The 20,658-nt window shown below is 40.0% G+C and overlaps 1 protein-coding gene across 1 annotated transcript; it reads left to right on the top strand.

Annotated features, from left to right (window-relative positions):
* Positions 1–7,765: 7,765 nt before the first annotated feature.
* Positions 7,766–17,055, top strand: Ankrd34c (ankyrin repeat domain 34C). The gene is made up of 2 exons (XM_052716593.1): positions 7,766–8,246; positions 14,536–17,055. The coding sequence occupies exon 2, from the start codon at positions 14,580–14,582 to the stop codon at positions 16,182–16,184; it is 1,605 nt and encodes a 534-aa protein (XP_052572553.1). The 5' UTR covers positions 7,766–8,246; positions 14,536–14,579; the 3' UTR covers positions 16,185–17,055.
* Positions 17,056–20,658: the final 3,603 nt, after the last annotated feature.

The following is a 20,658-nucleotide window of genomic DNA, read 5'->3' as shown; positions in this document are numbered from 1 at the left end:
TCAAGGATATTTAAATATGTGAAACGTTGGCTGAAGATTTCAAAAGTTCACTTGTATAAATGACCAATGATTCCAAAGAGGCTACAAACAAGCAGACAGATAAAATACAGGATCTAGAGAGGAAGTCAGCTACACAGGGGAAGGCCTCAGCAAAACTGATGAGGATCCAACAAAATGGATGAGAAAGATAAGCAACATAGAAGAAAAATAATCAGGAGAGAGACTGCAATTTTGAACAGCAGCAGCAGCAGCAACAACAACAAACAGAAATGGAAAATTCAGCAAATCAAAAGAAAAACACAGCTGAAAGCATCACAAATAGTTGTGGCTAGGCTGAAGAAAGACTATCAAAGATGGAGACAAGGTCAAGGAAATGCTACATTAAAAAACTAAGAAAGAAAAAAAAATGGAAGTGACCAAGCATCCAAGAACTATGGGATATATTTAAGAGATCAAATCAAAGAATCTGTGGGATAGAAGATGGAACTGAGATAAAAATTAAAGGCATAAAAATACATTCAATGAAATTATAGCATAATGTTTCTAGATAAAGAGGTAGATAAAGAGGTAGACATTTCAACACAAGAGACATTTAGAACCCCAAATACACATCCAGCTCTGTCACAAATCATAAAGATGTCAAAACACAAATCAAAGAAACAATATTAAAAGTTGTAAAAGGAAAAAAGTGAATCCATTTACAAAGTCAAAACATCACGAGAGCATAGCTTTTGTAAGCAACACCAAAAACCAAGAAAAGATGGAATGATTCATTTTCATCTCTGAAAGTAAATAACTGACAACTAAAATGACTGTCTCAGCAAATCTATCTTTTCAAGCTGATGAAAATAAGGATATTGTAAGCAAGCACAAACCAAGGCAATTCGTGATCATCAAGCAAGCATTTGAAGAAGATATTTAAAAGAATACTATATACAGGGGAGAAAGAAGGACCATCTCAATCTGAAGAGCACAGGATGGAATACATTTTTGAGTGAGATAGATGAACAAAGAACAACTAAAAAGAAATCCATTATATTTGACATAGAAAATCATCAACTTCTAATTCTAATAGGAAAGAACAAAAAGAATAAACTGATACAAAGCATATGGAAGAATAACCAATAAAATCACAGGAACTGATAAACCGCTCTTATTAGTAAATTTAAATATAAATGGCCTCAAGTCACCAATAAATTGATGTAGACTAGCTGAATGAATCAAAAACCATGATCGATCTATAGGCTGGAGAGATGGCTCAGCAGTTAAGAGTGCAAACTGCTCTTCCAGAGGACCAAAGTTCAGTTCCCAACATCCAGGTCATGTGGCTTACAACCACCTGAAACTCTAGTTTCAGGATATCTGAGGCTTTCTTCTGATCTCTGTGGTACCTGCATTCATGTACACACACACACACACACACACACACACACACACACACACACACACTCACACACTTTAAAAATAAAATAAAAATTTTAATAAAGCCTAATATCTATTGTCTCCAAAAAACACACCTCATTGGCAAAGACACCCACGGATTGACAAAAGATGGAAGTAAATCTGTAAGTGAACAGAAGCTGAAAACAGGCTGGCACAGCTATTTTGATATCTGATAAAGTGCACTTTGAGTCAGAATTAGTAAAGAGAGAAAGTCACTACATACTAATAAGAGTAACAATTTAGAAATGAGGAGAAACAATTGTAAAAATACATGTACCAAATGTTGGGGCTTCTAGTTTGAAAAGACATACACTATTGGGTATAATATGTCAGATAGGTCTGATGAAAATAGTTGATGATTTAAATACTATCTCATCTTTAGATAGTTCATACCAACTAAAAGCCAACAAAGAAACTTCAGGTTTAAACTGTACCATGGATGATTAGACTTAACAGATAACTCCAGAATATTTCATGTGGCATATACCAAATACCATTTTCAACAACCTATAGAACTTTCTTTAAAACTATCACATTTCAGACTACAAAGAAAGTCTTAAAAAATACAAAAGAATCAAAGTAACTTCTTGTATATCTCATCAGATCATATTAGAATAAAACTTGAAATCAATGGTAAGAGAAACTACACAAATACATGGAGCATGAACAATACAAACTATTGAATGGCAGGTGGATTATTAATAAAATCAGGGAGGAAAAATTTAAGTTCCCCCAAACCAATGAATATTGTTTACCAGTTACTAAAAGTATTGGAGATCCAAGTCAGTACTAAGTGTAAAGTGTGTGGCTTTGAGTGCTTACATTAAAAATTCAAGGGCTGAATAGATGCAAGGCTCAGGTGGCACAAGCAAATGTGCTTGCTGCATAAACCTCATCACCTGAGTTTGCACGTTGGGTCCCATGGAGAAAGTACTGACTCCAGAAAGTTGTCCTCTGACCTCCACACATGTACTGTGTAAACACACACACACACACACACACACACACACACACACACACACACACACACGTGCACACATGTGCCTCTAAAATAAGTGAAGATATATATATTTAAATTCAGAGATACCTCAAACAAATAACCTAATGATGCACCTCAAGGTCTTAGAAGAATAAGACAAACCAAGTCCAACGTGGTGGATAGCAAAAAATGATAAATATCAGGGCAGAAATTAATGAAATGGAGACTCAAACAACAATATATAGATTCAATAAAGTTGGTTCTTTGAAAATATAAACAAATTGATAAACACCTAGCCAAACTAGACAAAAGGAAGGCTGAGAAGACTCAAATTAATAAAGTTAGAGATGTGAAAAGAGATGTTACAACACATTCCAATGGAATCCAGATGATCATTAAGCAAATTCTTTAGAAATCTAAATTCTCCTAAACTAGAAGAATCTAGAATATGTAGACTCTAGATGCATATGATCTACCAAAACTAAATGAAAAGAGTCTAAACAATCTAAACATATCCATAACAGGCAACAGTATTGAAATAGCATAAAAAAGTCTCCCAGCAAAGGAAAATCCAAGACCAGCTAGATTCCCTGAAAAATTCTACCAAACCTCTAAAGAAGAGCTAATGATAACATTTCTCTAATTGTTCCATGGACTACAAAGAGAAGGGACTCTCCCAAATTCACTGAGCTTACATTACACTGATGCTCAGACTGGATAAAGACATAACAAGAAATGAAAATTACAATTCAATTTCCCAATGAACATAGATGTAAAAATTTTTAGCAAAAAACTTGGATGCACATTAAGAAGATCATATACTATGAACAAATTGTATCCTTCCAGGGATGCAAGGATAGTGAATATATACAAATCAATAAATGTAATGCAACACATAAACAGACTCAAGGACAGAATGCACACAACTATCTCAATAGATGCAGAAAAGGTCTATGGCAAAGTTCATGATCCCTTCACAATAAAAGTCCAGAGGAAACCAAGACCAGAAGACATACTTTGACATGACAAAGATTAGATACAAGAAACCTATGACCAAGATTATACTGGCTAGGAGAAAAATAGAAAACATTTCTTCTAAAACCAGGAACAAGACAAGAGTGCTGACTCCTTCCCTTCTTGTTTAATACACTGCTCAAAATCTTAGCTAGACCAATAAGAGCAATAAATAAAAAGGATACAACCAGGAAAAGACATAAAATTACCTTTGCATGTAGATGACGTCATATACTTAAATTATCATGACAATTCCACCAGAAACCCCAAAGACTTAACAAACAATTTGAGAAAAATATCAGGATGCAAAATCAACAAATAAAAGTTAATAGCACATGGAGAAACGGATCAGTGCTTAAGAGCACTTGCTGCTTTTTCAGAGAACCAGGTTCAACTCCTAGCACCCTCATGGAGGCTCACAGCCCTCTATAACTCCATTCCCAAAATGACCCCCAAAGGCACTTCATGCCCATGGTGCCCATACTTATATTCAGGCAAACATTCACATACATAAAAATTAAAATCTGAAAAAAGCCCAAGTCAGTAGCTTTTCCAAATGCCAATAATGAACTTACTAAGAAAGATGTAAGGAAAATGAGACTATTTGCAACACCCTAAAAATTATCCAGGAATTGGGCCAGTGAGATGGCTCATGGGGTAGAACAACTTGCTGCCAAGCCCGACAACCTGAGTTCATTCCCCAGAACCCATGGTAGAATAAGAGAACAAATTTCTGCTGATTATCCTCTGACCTCTACACACGCTCCACAAACATAATACAGAATAAATAAATGTAAAAATGTTACATAAGAATGATATCTATAACTTTAAGACATGGCAGAAATTGAAGAAAACAAAAGATCTTCCATACTCGTGGGTTGGTAGAATTCATATCATGAAATGGCTCTATCACTTCAAAAAATCTATGGATTCCATCAAAACTCTAATGGCATCTTTCATAGACCTAGAAAAGGCAATCTGAGAGTTCATGGTGAAGCATCTCAAATAGACAAAAGTTTAGAAAGTAGAAAGCACAGTGGTGCAGGCATCACAATGCCTACTCGTTAATTGTACTACAGAGCCACAGTCACTAAACCGAACACATACAACAGTGCAATAGAATGGAGGACCATAAACAAACCCACATGACTACAGGCACCTAACCTTTGACAAAGGAGTTAAGACTGCACATTGAAAAAAACGATGCAACAAACGGTGCTGGGGAAAGGAGCAGGCCACATGGAAAGGAGTGAGAGGAGAAGTAGAGCTTTCATCCTGTACAAAAGTTAGTTCAAAGTGTCTTCACAAGACCCGGAATGCTAAAACTGCTAGCGGAAAGCAGGTACAACATGTTATAGGAACAGTCTTTAGGCTCAAATAGCACACAGTGGGGAAAAATCAAGAACTGACAGACCTAGTGGTCTAGTGTCTTTGGCTAGAGGGGACTGGCAATATAGATTATTAAAATTTTATGGCTTTTATTGGAAATTAGTTTTAAAATATTGTTATCACTATTGTGATTAATCAAGTGGGTCCAGTACAAAGGATCCATGGGTAAGGAAGTGGCTGTATTATTCACTGATGAGCAGATTTGGAGTAGTTTGAGAACCTTTGCTTTATATTGTCACATATGGCATTGGTGGCATAGAATAGACACACACACACACACACACACACACACACACACACGGGGGGGGGGGAGGAGAGAGAGAGAGAGAGAGAGAGAGAGAGAGAGAGAGAGAGAGAGAGAGAGAGATGAATCTTCAGCAGATTCCATCTGCAAAAGCAGACAATATGTCCCGTTCACAGCTGAATCTGAGCACACTAAAGAGGGCAAATGAGGCCATATAAACCCAGATTCAATGACTTTTTTTTTTTTTTGAAAAGAAATCTTTTAAATATCCTGGGATACTATAACAGCTTGTTTTAAAAATGTTATTAGATTATTATTAATAGGTTGAATACTAACAGATGTAACTAATACATAAACAGACACAGGAATTTACCCTATTTTACACAATGGGAAACTGGGGCATGAAGAACTGGTTCAGTGTTTCTTTTACCAGAGATCCCGTGGTTAGTAAGGGATAGAACTGGGATTCAAATACAGGCAGTTTGTCTCCATGATCTGTGTTCCCATCCAACAGCATGTGCTTCTTCATAGTGCAAAACAGAGGTGTGAAGGACATATTTGAACATATAACATAAATGTCAAGTTTTCATTGAAACATGGAAAGAAAATGCTCATTGAATGTTTGAAATGACCATATACATTGACTATAAAATGGAAATTATGTAAGTCAATTAAAACTACAGCAAAATAACACTAGTTATAAACAGCAAAGATAATGGGTGAGAACATGACATCAGAAATGAAAGGGCACAAAAGATCCCGTTCACAGATAATTAAATACAAGAGGACAATTTGTAACTGGAAAACTACAGTTTCAAAAAATGAAAGAAATAGTTTATTTTTCCAAGCAAACACACACTACTCAAAATTGACTCAATGAGAGAGATAGAGATAGAGATAGATAGATAGAGAGAGAGAGAGAGAGAGAGAGAGAGAGAGAGAGAGAGAGAGAGAGAGAGAGAGAACATTCCAGCAGCCATCAATGCTTTTCAAAAGATAGTAAAAAGAAAATCTGTCCTTTTAAAATCCACGGAGCACAGATGGTTTTGAGGGTCATCTAAGAAACTTTCAGTGAATAGACAACCATGTTAATGATTTAAATTTCTCTGAGGGGAAAACTGGAATGCCAGGAAAATTATTCTATTAGGTTAGTATAATCCCGCATTAAAACTCAATGAGAGATCAACTTTCCCTAACAAACATTAATTTGTTAATAGAAATGGGAAAAAAAACTACCTTCACATAAGTAAACAATTTGAATCTAGCAGTATGCTTGTGTAAAGGAACAGACATGGTCAAGTAGCGTTTGGATACTATAATACAGCACTCTCAGAGATAGCATGTTAAACCAGGGCACAGAGGAATGGGTTTTTCCGAACTGGTGTTGTGTGTTGGGACAGTTGGCATCTCACATCTGTCAGATCCTAACTTTACCTCTTTGCACGAATGTAATAGCCACAAACCATAAAGGCATTTAGGAAAGAACCATTGTTGAGACTGTGGGATAGAAAACTCCTTTAGCAAGATGGGGAATGTAGGGAGTGACCATACAAACCTTTACAGGGAAAAAAAAAATCCAGAAACAGCACTGAAGTTATAAAATATCATGGATACTGGATGGAAACTTCTGGGTAAGGTACTATGAAACCACCAACTAATAAAGGCACAGTAGGAAATAGCATTCACACATTTGAAAGATCAGTAAAATAGATAGCCCTCTAGTAAGATTGGTTTTAAAATAAATAGAAGATAGAGTAGTAGAAAATGCCAACAGAGAGCATTAAGAATGCAAACAGTGAAAAGAATTGCAAACAGTGTCAGAGACATACATGCATACATACATAAATGGTAAGATGTATTTTTAATTTTTTTCTTCCTCCTCCTTTATTTTTATTTTTATTTTTTGAGAGGGCATGAGGGTTGCAGGGGTGACCTGGGAGAACTGGTAAACGAGTGTGATCAGGGTACATTGAGTGAAATTCCCACATAATCACATAATATTGGAAAAAATGGCAAGGCAACACTTAGAAACGTTGGACATATAAATGAGACAGATAATTTTCAAGGAATATAGAAATCACTAAAGTTGACTCAAGAAGTAGGACGGTTTGGGGTAGGATAAATAGATGCTATGTGTGTATATATATTTAGAAGAAAATTAAGCTTACCTCTGGAAGCTGACTAGTGGGAGAAGGGTGCTACAGGGCTGGGAGGAAGAAGACACCCACTTTCCAAATATAGCGCTCTGCTATGAATGATATGCAGTAGCCATAAATGAATTTAGTTAAAAGACAACAAATACTGTTAGTGATGACTCCATGGGAAGTCATGGGAGTAGGAGGAGGTGGGGTAAAGGATGAAGTTGATGGAATCCAGAATCATGCATGTGGGAACCATCTCAAATAACCAGATCCTCTCCTCTCCACATTACAGACTGTCATCCTGAGACCCCAAAGATTTTATCAAATCTATCAAATCTGAGGCAGGCAGAGCCACAGAAAGACCAAAGAAGGTCTTTTAAAATCTCCAGACCCCAAGGTCTGGACTCACCAAGTGCGCAGGCCGCCAGGGGTTCTAAGGCTCCTGCTCAATTGTTGAGTTAAATCTAATCCCTCCCAGAGCTGGGGACAAGGGGGCGGGGCAGCGGCTCCTTTTCCCACAGCGGCAGGTAAGCACCTCCCCACCCCAGCTGCCCCCTCCTTCTGGCTTCCTCTCTCACACCCACCCACACAGCCTTTTCTGTTCGCGGTTGGAGAGCCATTCTCGGGCGCCAGCGGGCAGCAGTGGCTTGTCAGCCAGCGGAGCCAGCAGAAGCCAAGCTGCAGGACTGGGCTGCGCAGGAGCTCTGCAGCCAACAGCTCCAAGCTGGGGGAGCGTCCTCACGTTTCTTTAATACTTATTTTTCTTATTAAACGCCTCTTTCCTTGGCCGCCACAACTTGGAAGAGCAGAGAGCGATTTGAGAAACTGACACAGAGGTTTCATTTATGGCCCTTGAAGAAGTTCTGAGTAAGTCTGCATTCAACGGCATCCACGAGGACAGGGCTAGCCTGGCTTCTGGCGGTGCTTCCGACTGGCAAGGCTCTCTGGCAGCTAAGCTGAAGCTGCAGGAGGAGGTGCTATGGAAGTGATGACACTGTCTAACTCCTGGACCAAGGTAGCATCGCTGGGTAAGCAGGTAAGCATCCCCACTGGGTAAAGTGCGCCTTAAGGGCTTTCCGCTGGTCACCTAGGTGAGACCCGAGGCTCCCCAGAAGTAAGTCCACGTTGTCTAGCCAGGGCAGGAGGCGGGGCTGAAGGAAAGAGTCTCCTTTCGTCACAGGAAATTGTGGGAGACTGAAATGGAAGGACTTAATTTAAATATAAATATATATTTGCATTAACGCGTGGGGATGAGATGCGTAGGAGCCAGGGATTTTTGTAGGAAATGGTTGCAGATTGGGTGTTAGGCGTCTGGGTTTTTACAGGAACCGAAGCCGTAGCAAAGTCTTAACGTTTTTGCATAAACCTGTGATGAGTGGGCAATGAGAAGATGTGAAATGTGAAAAAAATCTGAAAATGTGCACAAAATCGTAAAGCATATGTGTCTGAGAATTTCTGAAAAAAAATGATGGCATGAGCATTTACTGCTCTGACTTCATTTGAACCCCTCCCTCCCCCATATTCGGCCTTCAGGAAGGCGCCCAGCGACACTGATAGCAATGAACGCCCACACACCAGGCGCGGCCGCACCCCGGGTTTCAGCACCTCGGACAGAGCCCCTCCTCCTCCAGGCCGCTTAGAGCCAACCCCTCGGATTGGCTCCTAAACTGCTACCTCCCTTGGTTCAGCCAGACAAGGCTCTTGAACCACAAACACAAATGTGGAGTTCAATTTTTAATGGGCTTCTAACTGCTTCCTGTGACTACAAAAGGAAGAGCCGGAGTGCAAAGATACCCTTCCAAGCTTCCGCAAATGCTGCAGCTGAACGAAGTGGCCTCCTTAGTTTTGGAGTGTGTACCCAAACTTTCTCAAGTACTTATCATTTATACCGCTTACCGTGTGCCAACACCCTCTGCCAAACGCTCTACATAGATTGTATAATTTAATGCACCATGATAGCTCTATCTGTACACTATTTTTAGCCCCATTTTTCAGATGAGAAAAACTGAAGTAAGAGAGACTAAGAAACTTGTCCAAGTTTATACAACCAGGGACTTTACCGCTGATTGAACCTTAAATTCCATCCCAGCCTGCAGAAGTGGAACCATGAGTCTGAGCAGAGTTCCCTCTGTGGAACAGCTCTGAGCTTGGAGTTGGAGGGACAGAACTGGAACAAAGTTGTAGCACTATGCCTTAGGACATACTGCAGGTGTTTGAAGCTGTAGCTTAATAGGTAGAGTGTCTGCCCAGCACGATCAAAGCCCTGGGTAAGACCCTCACAATCAGTCAAACCGGGGGTAATGGTTGCAGTCCTGCAATCTAAGTACTCTGGAGGAGAAGGCAGAAGAATCAGAAGTTCAAGGCCATTCTCCTTTACTTGTGAATTTGAGGCCACACTGAGATACATGAGATTCTGTCTCAAAAAGTGTGTGTGTGTGTGTGTGTGTGTGTGTGTGTGTGTGTGTGTGTGTGTTCCTCAAACTTTAACTGTGGAGTTAGTAGGAAAGAAGAAAGTAGCAGGTAGTTGGAAACGCTACAAGGCAGTAATGAACAATATATTACAGGGCAGGCTTGGGTTCAGAGCAGGGCAGGGCTCCATGGAAAAGATGTGAGATAAGCTTACAACCCTTTAGGAATTTTTAAGCAGAACTTCCTACAGGAAATTCACATACTTCCTATCATTTGATCCTTACAACACTGTGAAATGGGTAGGGCTTGGGGTTATCCTATTCATTTGGCAAAAGAACACTTGTCCTGAATTCCTTAGGTACCTACCTAGCAACAGAGCTGAAATTCTGAACAGCTCTCTTGCATCTTTGTTTGGCAATACCACTTTCTGCAGACTGGCATTTCCTTTGGAGCTTGGAATTTGTCAATTTCAGTACTAAAAGTATTTAGATAAATAATATTAACATGTGAGAGAAATGACTTCTAAACTACTTTTGGATCAACTTAATAGATGCATATTAACTATAATCTATTTTTGTTCCCAAAGAACTTAAAACGATCTTTAAAGATTCATAAGATACGAGGCTTATATTCAGTAGTAGTTGAAGAAGTAGAGGAAAAACAAGATGAACTATAGTCAGAAACAAATGGATATGAAATACATCTTAGAAAGTCCTAGAAGTCTGCTCTGGGTCAATAAGAACAATATATACCTAAGCCTTTTGGGTAAGGCATAAATAATTATGAAGATACTCACAAAATATCTACAGAACTTTCTCTTTTGCATAACAACATATTTCAGATCACTGAAATATTTGCTTGTGTGACAAATGAGGAAAGATAACTGGAAATTTGTTGGACTTGGGACCAAAGAAAGTAGCCAGCAAGGGAATGACATTATGACATTACATCTTTACCAAAGTAATTGCTAATTACATAATTTATGATGTCTCACTTGACCATATGCACCTTCAAGTTAACAACAAGAACAGAAAACCTCTGCATTTATTGTTTTATCTATTTTTTCTGACAGCTTTGAAGAGGTCAGCAATAGAACGTGAGAGAAAGAGTCAAACTATGGCATGATGGCCTTTTGCGTTTGTATGTAAACCTCTGTCCCTATTTAGTCCAGATAAATTAACAAATGTATGAATAATTGTAAATGAATAGTTGTAATACTATAGAGAGGGCCTTCTCATGCTAAACAATAACTAATCCTTGTATTCAAATATAATAATTAATATATCATGCCAGGGGCTGGAGAGATGGCTCAGCTGTTACGAACACTTTTTGTTCTTGCAACAGACCTGGCTTCTATTCTCAGAACCTACATGTCAGCTCACAGTCATTCCACACCCTTGTGTGACCTCCTTGGGTACCTGGCAATCACATGATACACATAATTAGAGACAAAAACACACTAATTAACTGAAAGTCTTCTAGAGTGCCTTTTCTTGTCCTCCAAAGGCCAAAAATTTCAGAAGAGAGAGGGTAGTTCTCTCTTCAACTTGCTTCTCAGATTATTGGTAGGCTCACTTAGTCAGTTGCAGTCATCTGGGAGCTGATTAAGGCTAGACAGATGAAATGGTCTCATCTACATTCAGGAAGTTAGCTGAAGCTCCACCTGACCTTTCTAGTGGGGTATCCCAGCATTTCTCACTAAGAAGGTGTTTTCCAACAGGGAAAACTTAGAGCTTTTATCCCTTTCTGTTGGGCTAGCCCAGTCTTCCTCATAAAACAGGTGGGTTCCAAATGGGAAAACTTAGATGTTGCAAGGCCTGTGAAGGCTTTGCTCAAAAGCGATGGTGTTATTTTGCCTATTTTATTGGCCAGCTCCTCATACATATACCAGGATAGGAGAATTTTGTAGCCATGATTTATAGTTTACCACAAGTATCAATCTAGGCATGGGATGACCGGGTCAGAATGCAGACTTCAGTTTAATATAGTGGTACCTATTTATACTCCAACATGTTCCTGATGGTTTCTGACTTCCTGCATCCTTTGGGTTGTCATTCTGTCTAACATTGAGTGGTACCTTGTGCTTTGATTTGATTTTCCTTGAGTGCTAATGAGACTGAGTACCTTTGATGAGCATGTAAAGCTCATGGGTCATTTGTGTATCCTCTTTTGGAGGAAGTGATTTGGAGGAGTTCTTTATATAGTCTGGATATGAGTCATTGTAATTTTACTCAACTTTCCCTCTTGGATCTTGATTGATTTTTCTCTTGATTACAAAGGAAGTAACATTTGAGCTGATGTTTGGAGGATGATGAATAATTAAAGAAGAGCAGGGAGTCCTTATAGTTAGAAACAAGAGCAGTGCCAGGAGGGAGAAAAGTGGGCGTATATAAGAAATACTGACGTTTTAAGGTAGAATGTGAGAAGAGCTGGCATCTCAGGGAATAATTCTAGAAGGTGAGTTAGGGTCAGGGGAAGAAAGGCTTCTGTGATGGAATGAAAAGAAGTGTTTTCACTGGCTATTCCCTTTCATTTAGTTAATGCTTGGAAATTCTGCTTTGGATTGCCATAGCTTGGAGACTAAGACATTTATTGAATATTGAACAATTCAAGACTTTAACACAGTCACCATAGGAAGCACACTGTTAAGGAGATCATTATGATGGCAGGAGAGAGAAAAGCCACAGACACACAGATAAGATGAAGATCGATAGGATGTTAAAGGAGAAAGGGAACGGGGAAGGAGATGGAAGTACAGACATGTCGATATGTCAATTGTGCAATGCCCTCAGGTGACAGCAATTCTTCAGAAACTCTCACAGAAACATATAAGCACAATTGCAGCAGGTTAGACTCAGAGTCTTCAGTGTGATGCATCTGAAGTAGTGGGAAATGAGCCGAAGCAGAAAGATACAGACTGGGCTGTTGCTGCTCTTACTTTTAAAGAAAGTGCTTCCAGGAGGAGCTGGGATGGATCAATGAAACCTTTTTTCTCTTAATGTGGTATGGTATGGTATGGCAGTGATGATGATGGTGATGGTGATGGTGATGGTGACAGCCATGGCAATTGTGTGTGTGTGTGTGTGTGTGTGTGTGTGTGTGTGTGTGTGTGTGTGTGTGTGTGTGCTCAAGCACTCGTGCATGAGTGTGGAGAGGCCATAGGTCAACCTTGGGTTTTATTCCTAAGGAGCCATCCACGTTTTAATTTTTTGAGGCAAGGTCTCTCACTAGGACCTGAAGTTTAACAATTAGGCTAGGATTTCTGGCCACGAAGATCCCAAGATACTTCTGCTGTTACTTCCCCATCTCTAGGATTACAAGTGTGCTTTCCCATGCCTGTCTTTTTAAGTGGGTTCTGGGGCTTGAATTCAGGTCCTCCTGTTTGCATGGCTACCTGAGCTAGCTCTCAGGCCCTGGTTTTCTTTTTTATGCATTACATTTTTTTAAAGGATGAGCATTTATCTCTCAATTTCAGCCAAGAGAGTTTTGCCTTCCAAATCTATAGAAAATAGAAACTGAGAAGCCATTGCTTTGAGTAATCCAGGAAGAGAAAGAATGCTGCAGATCAGAGGGGAGGAAATAACAGGCCGTCAGCTCAGTTAGAGCTGGCTACCCAGGGTGTCCATGTGGAGAGGCCATTCTTGCAGACACGAGTCAATGTAATTGGTACCTATAGGCTGTTCAGGGCATCCATGCCAGCCTTCCTATCACTTCCTATTTGTAAAATGCATCTCAAGCACACAGTGTGGAAGTTCTGAGCCCATAGACTAGACAACTCCCATGAAGAGAACCAGACAGAAAACCAGAGTGTGACAAATTTTAATGGAGGAAACTTTGGTTTTAAACTGTGTTTCACAATATGTGGGAACAAAAATTCAACACTGCTCTCTCTATTCTCTGCCATATATCAGTTCAACAGGAGGGAAGGATATAACATGGCATGGTGGGAGCTGCTGTGAATTAGGCAAATGGGAATTCTGACATCTGCTGGGAAAGTGGAGACTAGATCCTGGAAAAGAATGGTTATATTGACTTTATCATACATATTTATTACTGCTTTCTCTTCATACTCATAGTGATACATATTCATTTTAGGAACACAACAAAAAGAAAAAAATGAATTCCTCCCTAGGCCTATTACCTAGAATAAGGATCAACACGTTGGTGTATTTTCTACTAGTTTTTCTGATGCACATCAATAACAATGCTTTTAACGATTATTTGTAAAGTGCCCTACTCATTATGTGTGAATCACTGCTAAGTGCTGAGGATCCAACAGTAAAAACAAAAACAGATATGAATGTTTATTTTTTAAAGGAACTTAGATTTCTATATTTGTGTTAACTGAGAAGTCAACACAACCATATCTTGCAATTTAAAAATAGTTACTGTGTGCTCTGCATTATGCTAATTGCTTTTCATATGGCCAGGTGGTTTTTGTGTGTGTTTGTTTTACACACATTTTTAGATTTAATTCATATTATTTTATGTGTATGAGTGTTTTGACTTCATGCATATATGTGTACCAGGTGTATGCCTGGTGCCCATGGAGGTCAAAAGGTGTTAGGTCCCCTAAAATTGGAGTTACAGATTAATGTGGGTTCTGGGACTCAAACTCAGGTCTTCTGCAAGAGTAACAAATGCTCTTAAACACTGAACCAACTCTGCAGCCCTTAGCCAGGTGTTTTATACACACTATCTGAAGAAATCTTTAGAATAACCCTAAGATGCAGGTCACTACTATTTCTACCTCCATTATAGATGAATAGACCCACTCACAGGCATTCAATAACGAAGTTCAGGCAACACAGCTTGGGATCAGGCAGGGACATGATTGCATCTAGACTTTGAAATAACCATGCTGCATAGAATAGCAATAGACTATATAATGCTTTCTCTTCTTCTTCCCTTGCTAGGTCTGATTACCCCTGTCGCTCAGAGGTCCTAAGTTGTAGCCACCATGATGGACGATGACACTGAGTTGAGGACTGATGGAAATTCCCTCTTAAAGGCTGTATGGTTAGGGAGGCTCCGGCTGACCAGACTCCTCTTGGAAGGGGGAGCTTATATCAATGAGAGCAATGACAAAGGTGAAACAGCTCTCATGGTGGCATGCATCACCAAGCACGTGGACCAGCAAAGCATTAGCAAGTCTAAGATGGTGAAGTATCTGTTGGACAATAGGGCAGACCCCAATATCCAGGATAAGTCTGGCAAGACTGCTCTCATCCATGCTTGCATCAGAAGAGCTGGGGGAGAAGTGGTGTCCTTACTGCTGGAGAATGGAGCAGACCCCAGTCTTGAGGATCGCACTGGGGCTTCAGCCCTGGTTTATGCAATAAATGCGGACGACAAGGATGCACTGAAGCATCTCCTTGATGCCTGCAAAGCAAAAGGTAAGGAAGTGATTATTATAACAACAGACAAGTCATCTTCAGGCACAAAAACCACCAAGCAGTATCTCAATGTCCCTCCATCACCCAAAGTGGAAGACAGACAGTCACCACCACTGTGTGCATCTCCTTCTGACATTGAACTGAAGGCTCCTGGTCTGGGTTCTTCACCCAGTGAGAAGGATGATGACTTCTTCATCCTCCAAACAGGACACCAAAATGGCTGTAGTAGTTCTAAGATCTTGAATGAGCCTGGATCACCCACCAGGAAAGTGCCTAGCCTTAAAAGGGCCCGTTTGCCCCAACTGAAGAGGCTCCAGTCTGAACCCTGGGGCTTGATTGCTCCCTCTGTGCTGGCAGCCTCCACACGCCAGGATGAAACCCATGGCACAAGCACAGACAATGAGGTCATCAGGAGCATCAATGACATGCCCTTCCCCAGAAGGGGGTCCCTCTCCAGAACCAACAGCATTGACAGTAAAGACTCCTCTCTCTTCCCCACAGTCCAGGAACAAGTTCTGAAGATTCCAGCTTCAGCACCAGCTACCTGGAAAGCAGCTTATGAGAAAGCCCAGGCTCCCCACCCACGCCTGGCCAGGAGAGGAACACTTCCTGTTGACCAAGAGAAGGGTGGGATGTGTCCACCAGGACCATCAGCTCTGAAAGATTCAGCATCTCTCAAGCTGTTGGAAAATGACCTCTATGACTTAGACGTACAGCCAGGGGCTGACCCACCCAACTCCATGTCCCTTGAGTCAGGCAAAGGACATTTGGACAGAAAGAAGCTCAACAGCTCCCACTTGTCCCTTTTCCATGGCTCTCGGGAGTGCCTGGATACTGTACCCAGCACATCTCCCAGCTCAGTGCGCCGCAGGCCCCCTCATCTTCTAGAAAGAAGAGGTTCAGGAACTCTCTTACTAGACCGCATTGCTCACACGAGGCCTGGCTTTCTTCCTCCTTTAAATGTGAATTCAAACCCACCTATCCCAGATATCAGAGCCAGTAGCAAACCACCTTCCCCACTTGCTGGTGGCTTAAAGTCTGTGGTTCCTGTTGCTCCAAATTCACCAAAGAGAGTTGACTTGAGAAGTAAAAAGAAACTCCTTCGAAGGCATTCTATGCAGATTGAACAGATGAAGCAGCTATCTGACTTTGAAGAAATCATGACCTAGAACCCCTTAGAAACAGTTCTCCCACCCCTAGTCCCTAGAATAAGGAAAAAACCAAACCTAGAACAACACAGCTACACAGCCCCTCTTCCTCCCAATCATGATGTGTGGCAACTTCAAAAAGCATGGTGACTGACAGGTGCCGCTTCACTTCTGAGACAAACCCAAGGGTTATTTCAGAGTGCCACTTCTGAGATGACCTCTGGGTGCTGCTGCTGCTGCTGTTGTTACTATTTCACACACCAAAAAGAGCTCAGGACAATTGGGTTGTGGAGATGAAGCTACAGGAAGAAAAAAGTAATTCTCCAAAGGAAACACACCTTTGCAGTTGGAAGGTGACCACACAAATATAATGGTTGGTATTTTCTGGCAGAAAAGCACAGACCATGAATTTAAAACATGAGAGTGTATTCAGGACATGTCATTAGTAGTCTATAAAGTGCCTAAAAAGAAAACAAAGCTTTCATGCTTTTCTAGGATGTGGAAAAGCTCAAAAACACCTACCCCCTAACTACTGTATCTGAACACCTGAGTTCTACATGGCAAAGGAGAAGCAGAGTGTTCCCTCATGGAAGAGGTTTTGACATGTGGGTCTCACCTCTTGCTGTGCTTGAGCATTGTTGAAAATGGTAGGGGCCATTCAGATTGCCTACTAATGTATTTTGTTCACATACTAAACCCCAAGTATCACAGATCTGATGTGTTACAGTTGCCAGTAATTCAGAGTTGAGCTTTCCTCCAGAAATGAATTCAGAGACACCACACAGGATCCATGCTGAAACAGTATGGAACACTCCCTTTAAAAAAAAAAAAACCATAATTAACTGAGTTGGACTCAAAGGTGATGTAATTGACCCAACAGACCTTTACAAATGCCTCCTGATTATCTTTAAGACAGTTTGGGGAGATTTATGGAAAGCATAATGATAAATCACCATAGGATATGTACAGATTAAATGGGACAGTGGGTAGCTTTCCAGCTGGGAGCAGCAGGAACCAGTTCAATTTTTTAAGCCTGAACATTTAATGGGGTGAAAACCATCATTTCCTCTTCAATGATCTGAGTAATTTGAGGGCAATCTGGTTTCTTCTTTACCTGTATTATCTAGGTGATGGAGGATTTGTATAAATCACCCCTACAATTCTTCAAGGTATGAGCAAACCCATAAAGGAAGAGATGTAGCACATTTGGCATAATGTGGCTACATTGTAAGTGAGGTGAAAGAGTCCTAGTTTTTCCCCCTTTTATTTTTCCTCTTTTGTGGGATGAGGTGCATTTGTTCAATGGTTAAGAAACTCAGGTTGTCCCCATGGATGGCATCATGCAGAAGAACGATCAAGGCTCTGGGTCTGATGGATTAGGGTTTTCATTTTTCAAGTGTCTGATTTTAGCAAAGTATCGATGCTACTCTGAGTCTCTGTTCCATCAGTTGTGCAATGGGAGTCACAGTGTGCATAAAGTTGTGCTGAGGATTAAACCATGCAGCAGATAGAAGCATCAGATTCTGCATGTGGTATGGATACAAATCATTAGATGAGAGGCAGCTACTCTTATTTATTTCTTGAGTTTCTGGAAGTCTCAAAAATATCAGGCAGTAAGTGATGCCCTGTACAAAACAAAGTATAACCAAAAGATTCAAGTGTCTCTCTGAGATCCTCAGTGATTGTATAAATACTAATTCCTAAAAACTCATTTGTCACATAAACAATTGCCACAAAAGCTCTATATCTTACATCATTTTTATAAGGTCATATGATGGAAATTTATCTACACTTATATTCCAAAACAGTTGTTAGTAATACTTATAAACAAAACAAAATGTTTATTTTTTTTAAAAAATGATTCTTTTAAGGCAAGTGTTTACTGGATCTCAGCGCTTTTCACATTTGGGGCTGATAACTGTTATGGGGGGTATGTTCTGGGCATTTTTGAATGAACAGCAATATCTCTGGCACTACTCAGTAGATGACATTCTGACACCCAAATTATGACAACCAGAAAGACTCTAGACATGTCCAGATGTTTCCTGGCAACAACATTGCCCTGGTTGCTCACCAATGCTCTAAAGAAATACTGTATGTGGTAGAAATTTGTCATAAAGGACAAAGTGAATTGAAGGTGTGGCCTTCAAAACTCTTAGAAAATCCACACAAACAGGAGTATTAAAGGTCTTATACTTTGCAGGAAAGGAAGCATATCAGAAAAAGAGCACATAAAGTATGAAGATCAGGGCTCATGAACTGGATTTAGAGTGGGAAACCCATTTGCTTTTCAGAACTGTCCAGTAGTTCTCACTAAGTAGGTGTGATCACAAGCAAATAACAACTCTCAATGCATTAAAGAAAGAATCATAAAGATGACCCTGCTTTCATCATGCCAACACACACACACACACACACACACACACACACACACACACACACACACACACACACACCCCACTGCACATCTCTAATATATTTTAAGCTATGACTAGTGCCAATTGGAACTAACTTCTGCTAGTAGTGTCTAACTGTGAGGATAAAAAGACAACTGCAGAAGAAAATTTCCTAAGGCTTTAGCTAAGATTTGGTAACCTAATTTATCCTAAGTAGTCAACTGTGGTACATTCATATTAGTTAGCTTAGGTGAAATACCAAACGATAAATTGCTCATTCAGAGTAGTCAGACCATTGCACAAAAAACATAAGATCAGATATTTTCAGGCTGGTGTCATACAGTTGTGACCTTTCCATCAGCCTTTCTCTAGGTAGTCATTAGGACAGCATCATATCTCATCACTTCCTGGTGATGTATTAGTCAAGCTAGACTGTCCTAAGCTAGTGTAATGGCCAAATTCCTGCATCACTGGTCATGCCTAATTAAGCATTCTTGTCCATTTCAATGAACTTCACAGAAATGCTTTTCAAAAAAATGTTTTCGATTCATACATGCTTTCTAGTCAGGGATTATCATTTCCCTTTGGAAATCTAGTCACCCTGTAAGTTAGCTTCAAATTATGTTTTTAATAATCTATCCACTTAGGTGTTTAGATTGTTTCCAAATATAATTTAGAAAGTGAGCCTGAAGTTTAAAGTCTAGAACTTTGGTTTAATTTCTAGAAATTCCAAAGCCTTTTTTTTTTTCTTTTTAAAGACACCAACTATTGTCCGTTCTCTTAGAACTTTGTCAGTAAATGGTACCTTGTACATTCAGGTTGTATGTGACCTTCCTGCTTTGTGTGTGTTGGTGCTTCAGATGTAGCCTGTGCTGCCTAACCTGGTTCTCTGTAGTGCTCTGTTCTAGTCTCAAGCAGAGGATGTGTACAAACACGTATCCAAGTCCATTCGAGGAAACCATTTAGATGTTTCTAGGATGTCAATAAAAGATATATTACAATCCTTTGATACAAATGACTTCTCATTTTTTTTCTCAGAGAAATTTCAAGGGTAAGTATTATCTCTGTACATTTTCTTTCTTATCTTTTAAAGACAGAATCTCACTATGCTTGGGCTGGTAATGGTCTTTAAGATGGTATTGATAGCATCTCCCAGCAACATCAACTTCAACAGAGATTCAATATTTTACATCCACACAAATTGAAAGCCAAACTTTTAAGTTATATGAACTTTATGGTTGGTTTCTTTCCTGTAGAAAAAATGCAATTAACAAGAAGATGTGTTGCCATATTTGAAGATAAATACTCACCACTGTTGCTTAGGACCATTAGGGGTGTCTGCATTCCCCCAGAGCTGGTAGCACAGACTTGTAGTCACTGGATTTTCCTCCCTGTGCCTTGTAAGCTCTCATTCAAGATCAGGCAGTAAGTATAAAACGGATTATCTGCAGGATTTCTCCTGTCCTGTAAATATTAGTGTTCTGTGAGTCTCTGGATACTGTCAGACTTGGCCCTTAGTACCATCCCTAGACTCCTAAAATCACAACAGAGGAAGGAAAGTTCTGTATGCTACACCATATCTACAATGGAAATTTATCTAAATATCCAAAAAGGTTGCTAATAATATTTATAAAAAAAGATTCCTTTAAGGAAAGTGATGATTGCTCCTCAGACTAGTTTTCATCTGTCTTTTCTCCACTTCTACACTGGGGAAAGGGAACCTAATATTGATTCCATATGCTTTGAGGAGAGATGATGAGCGATTGTCCTGCATGAGGAGAAAATGCTGGGAGAGGTGGAAGAAGCAATGAGGATCAAGGCCCAAAGTGGCTCACCTTGGAGGAGGGGATGCATTCCCAAGACCCATGAAAGGCTTAGAATTTCAGGTTCAGTAATGCAAACTGTTCCTTTCCAGAGTAAAACTATAGATAGAAATGGCTACATGGTCAAGCTTTGTGGGAAGACATCTCTGATGTTCAATCTTGATTATCAATTTGATAAGATTATGAAACACCCCAGAGATTCATAAAAGGACTACCTTTGAGTATGTCTGTGTGGACCTTTCCAGGGAGGATCAAGCAGAGACAAGCTGCTGTGAA

The sequence above is a fragment of the Peromyscus californicus genome, unplaced genomic scaffold, assembly GCF_007827085.1.
Source record: "Peromyscus californicus insignis strain IS unplaced genomic scaffold, ASM782708v3 Scaffold_11__1_contigs__length_118956290, whole genome shotgun sequence".
NCBI classification, from domain to species: domain Eukaryota; kingdom Metazoa; phylum Chordata; class Mammalia; order Rodentia; family Cricetidae; genus Peromyscus; species Peromyscus californicus.
Note: the sequence above shows the minus strand (reverse complement) of the source record. Positions and strands in the feature narration are given on the sequence as shown.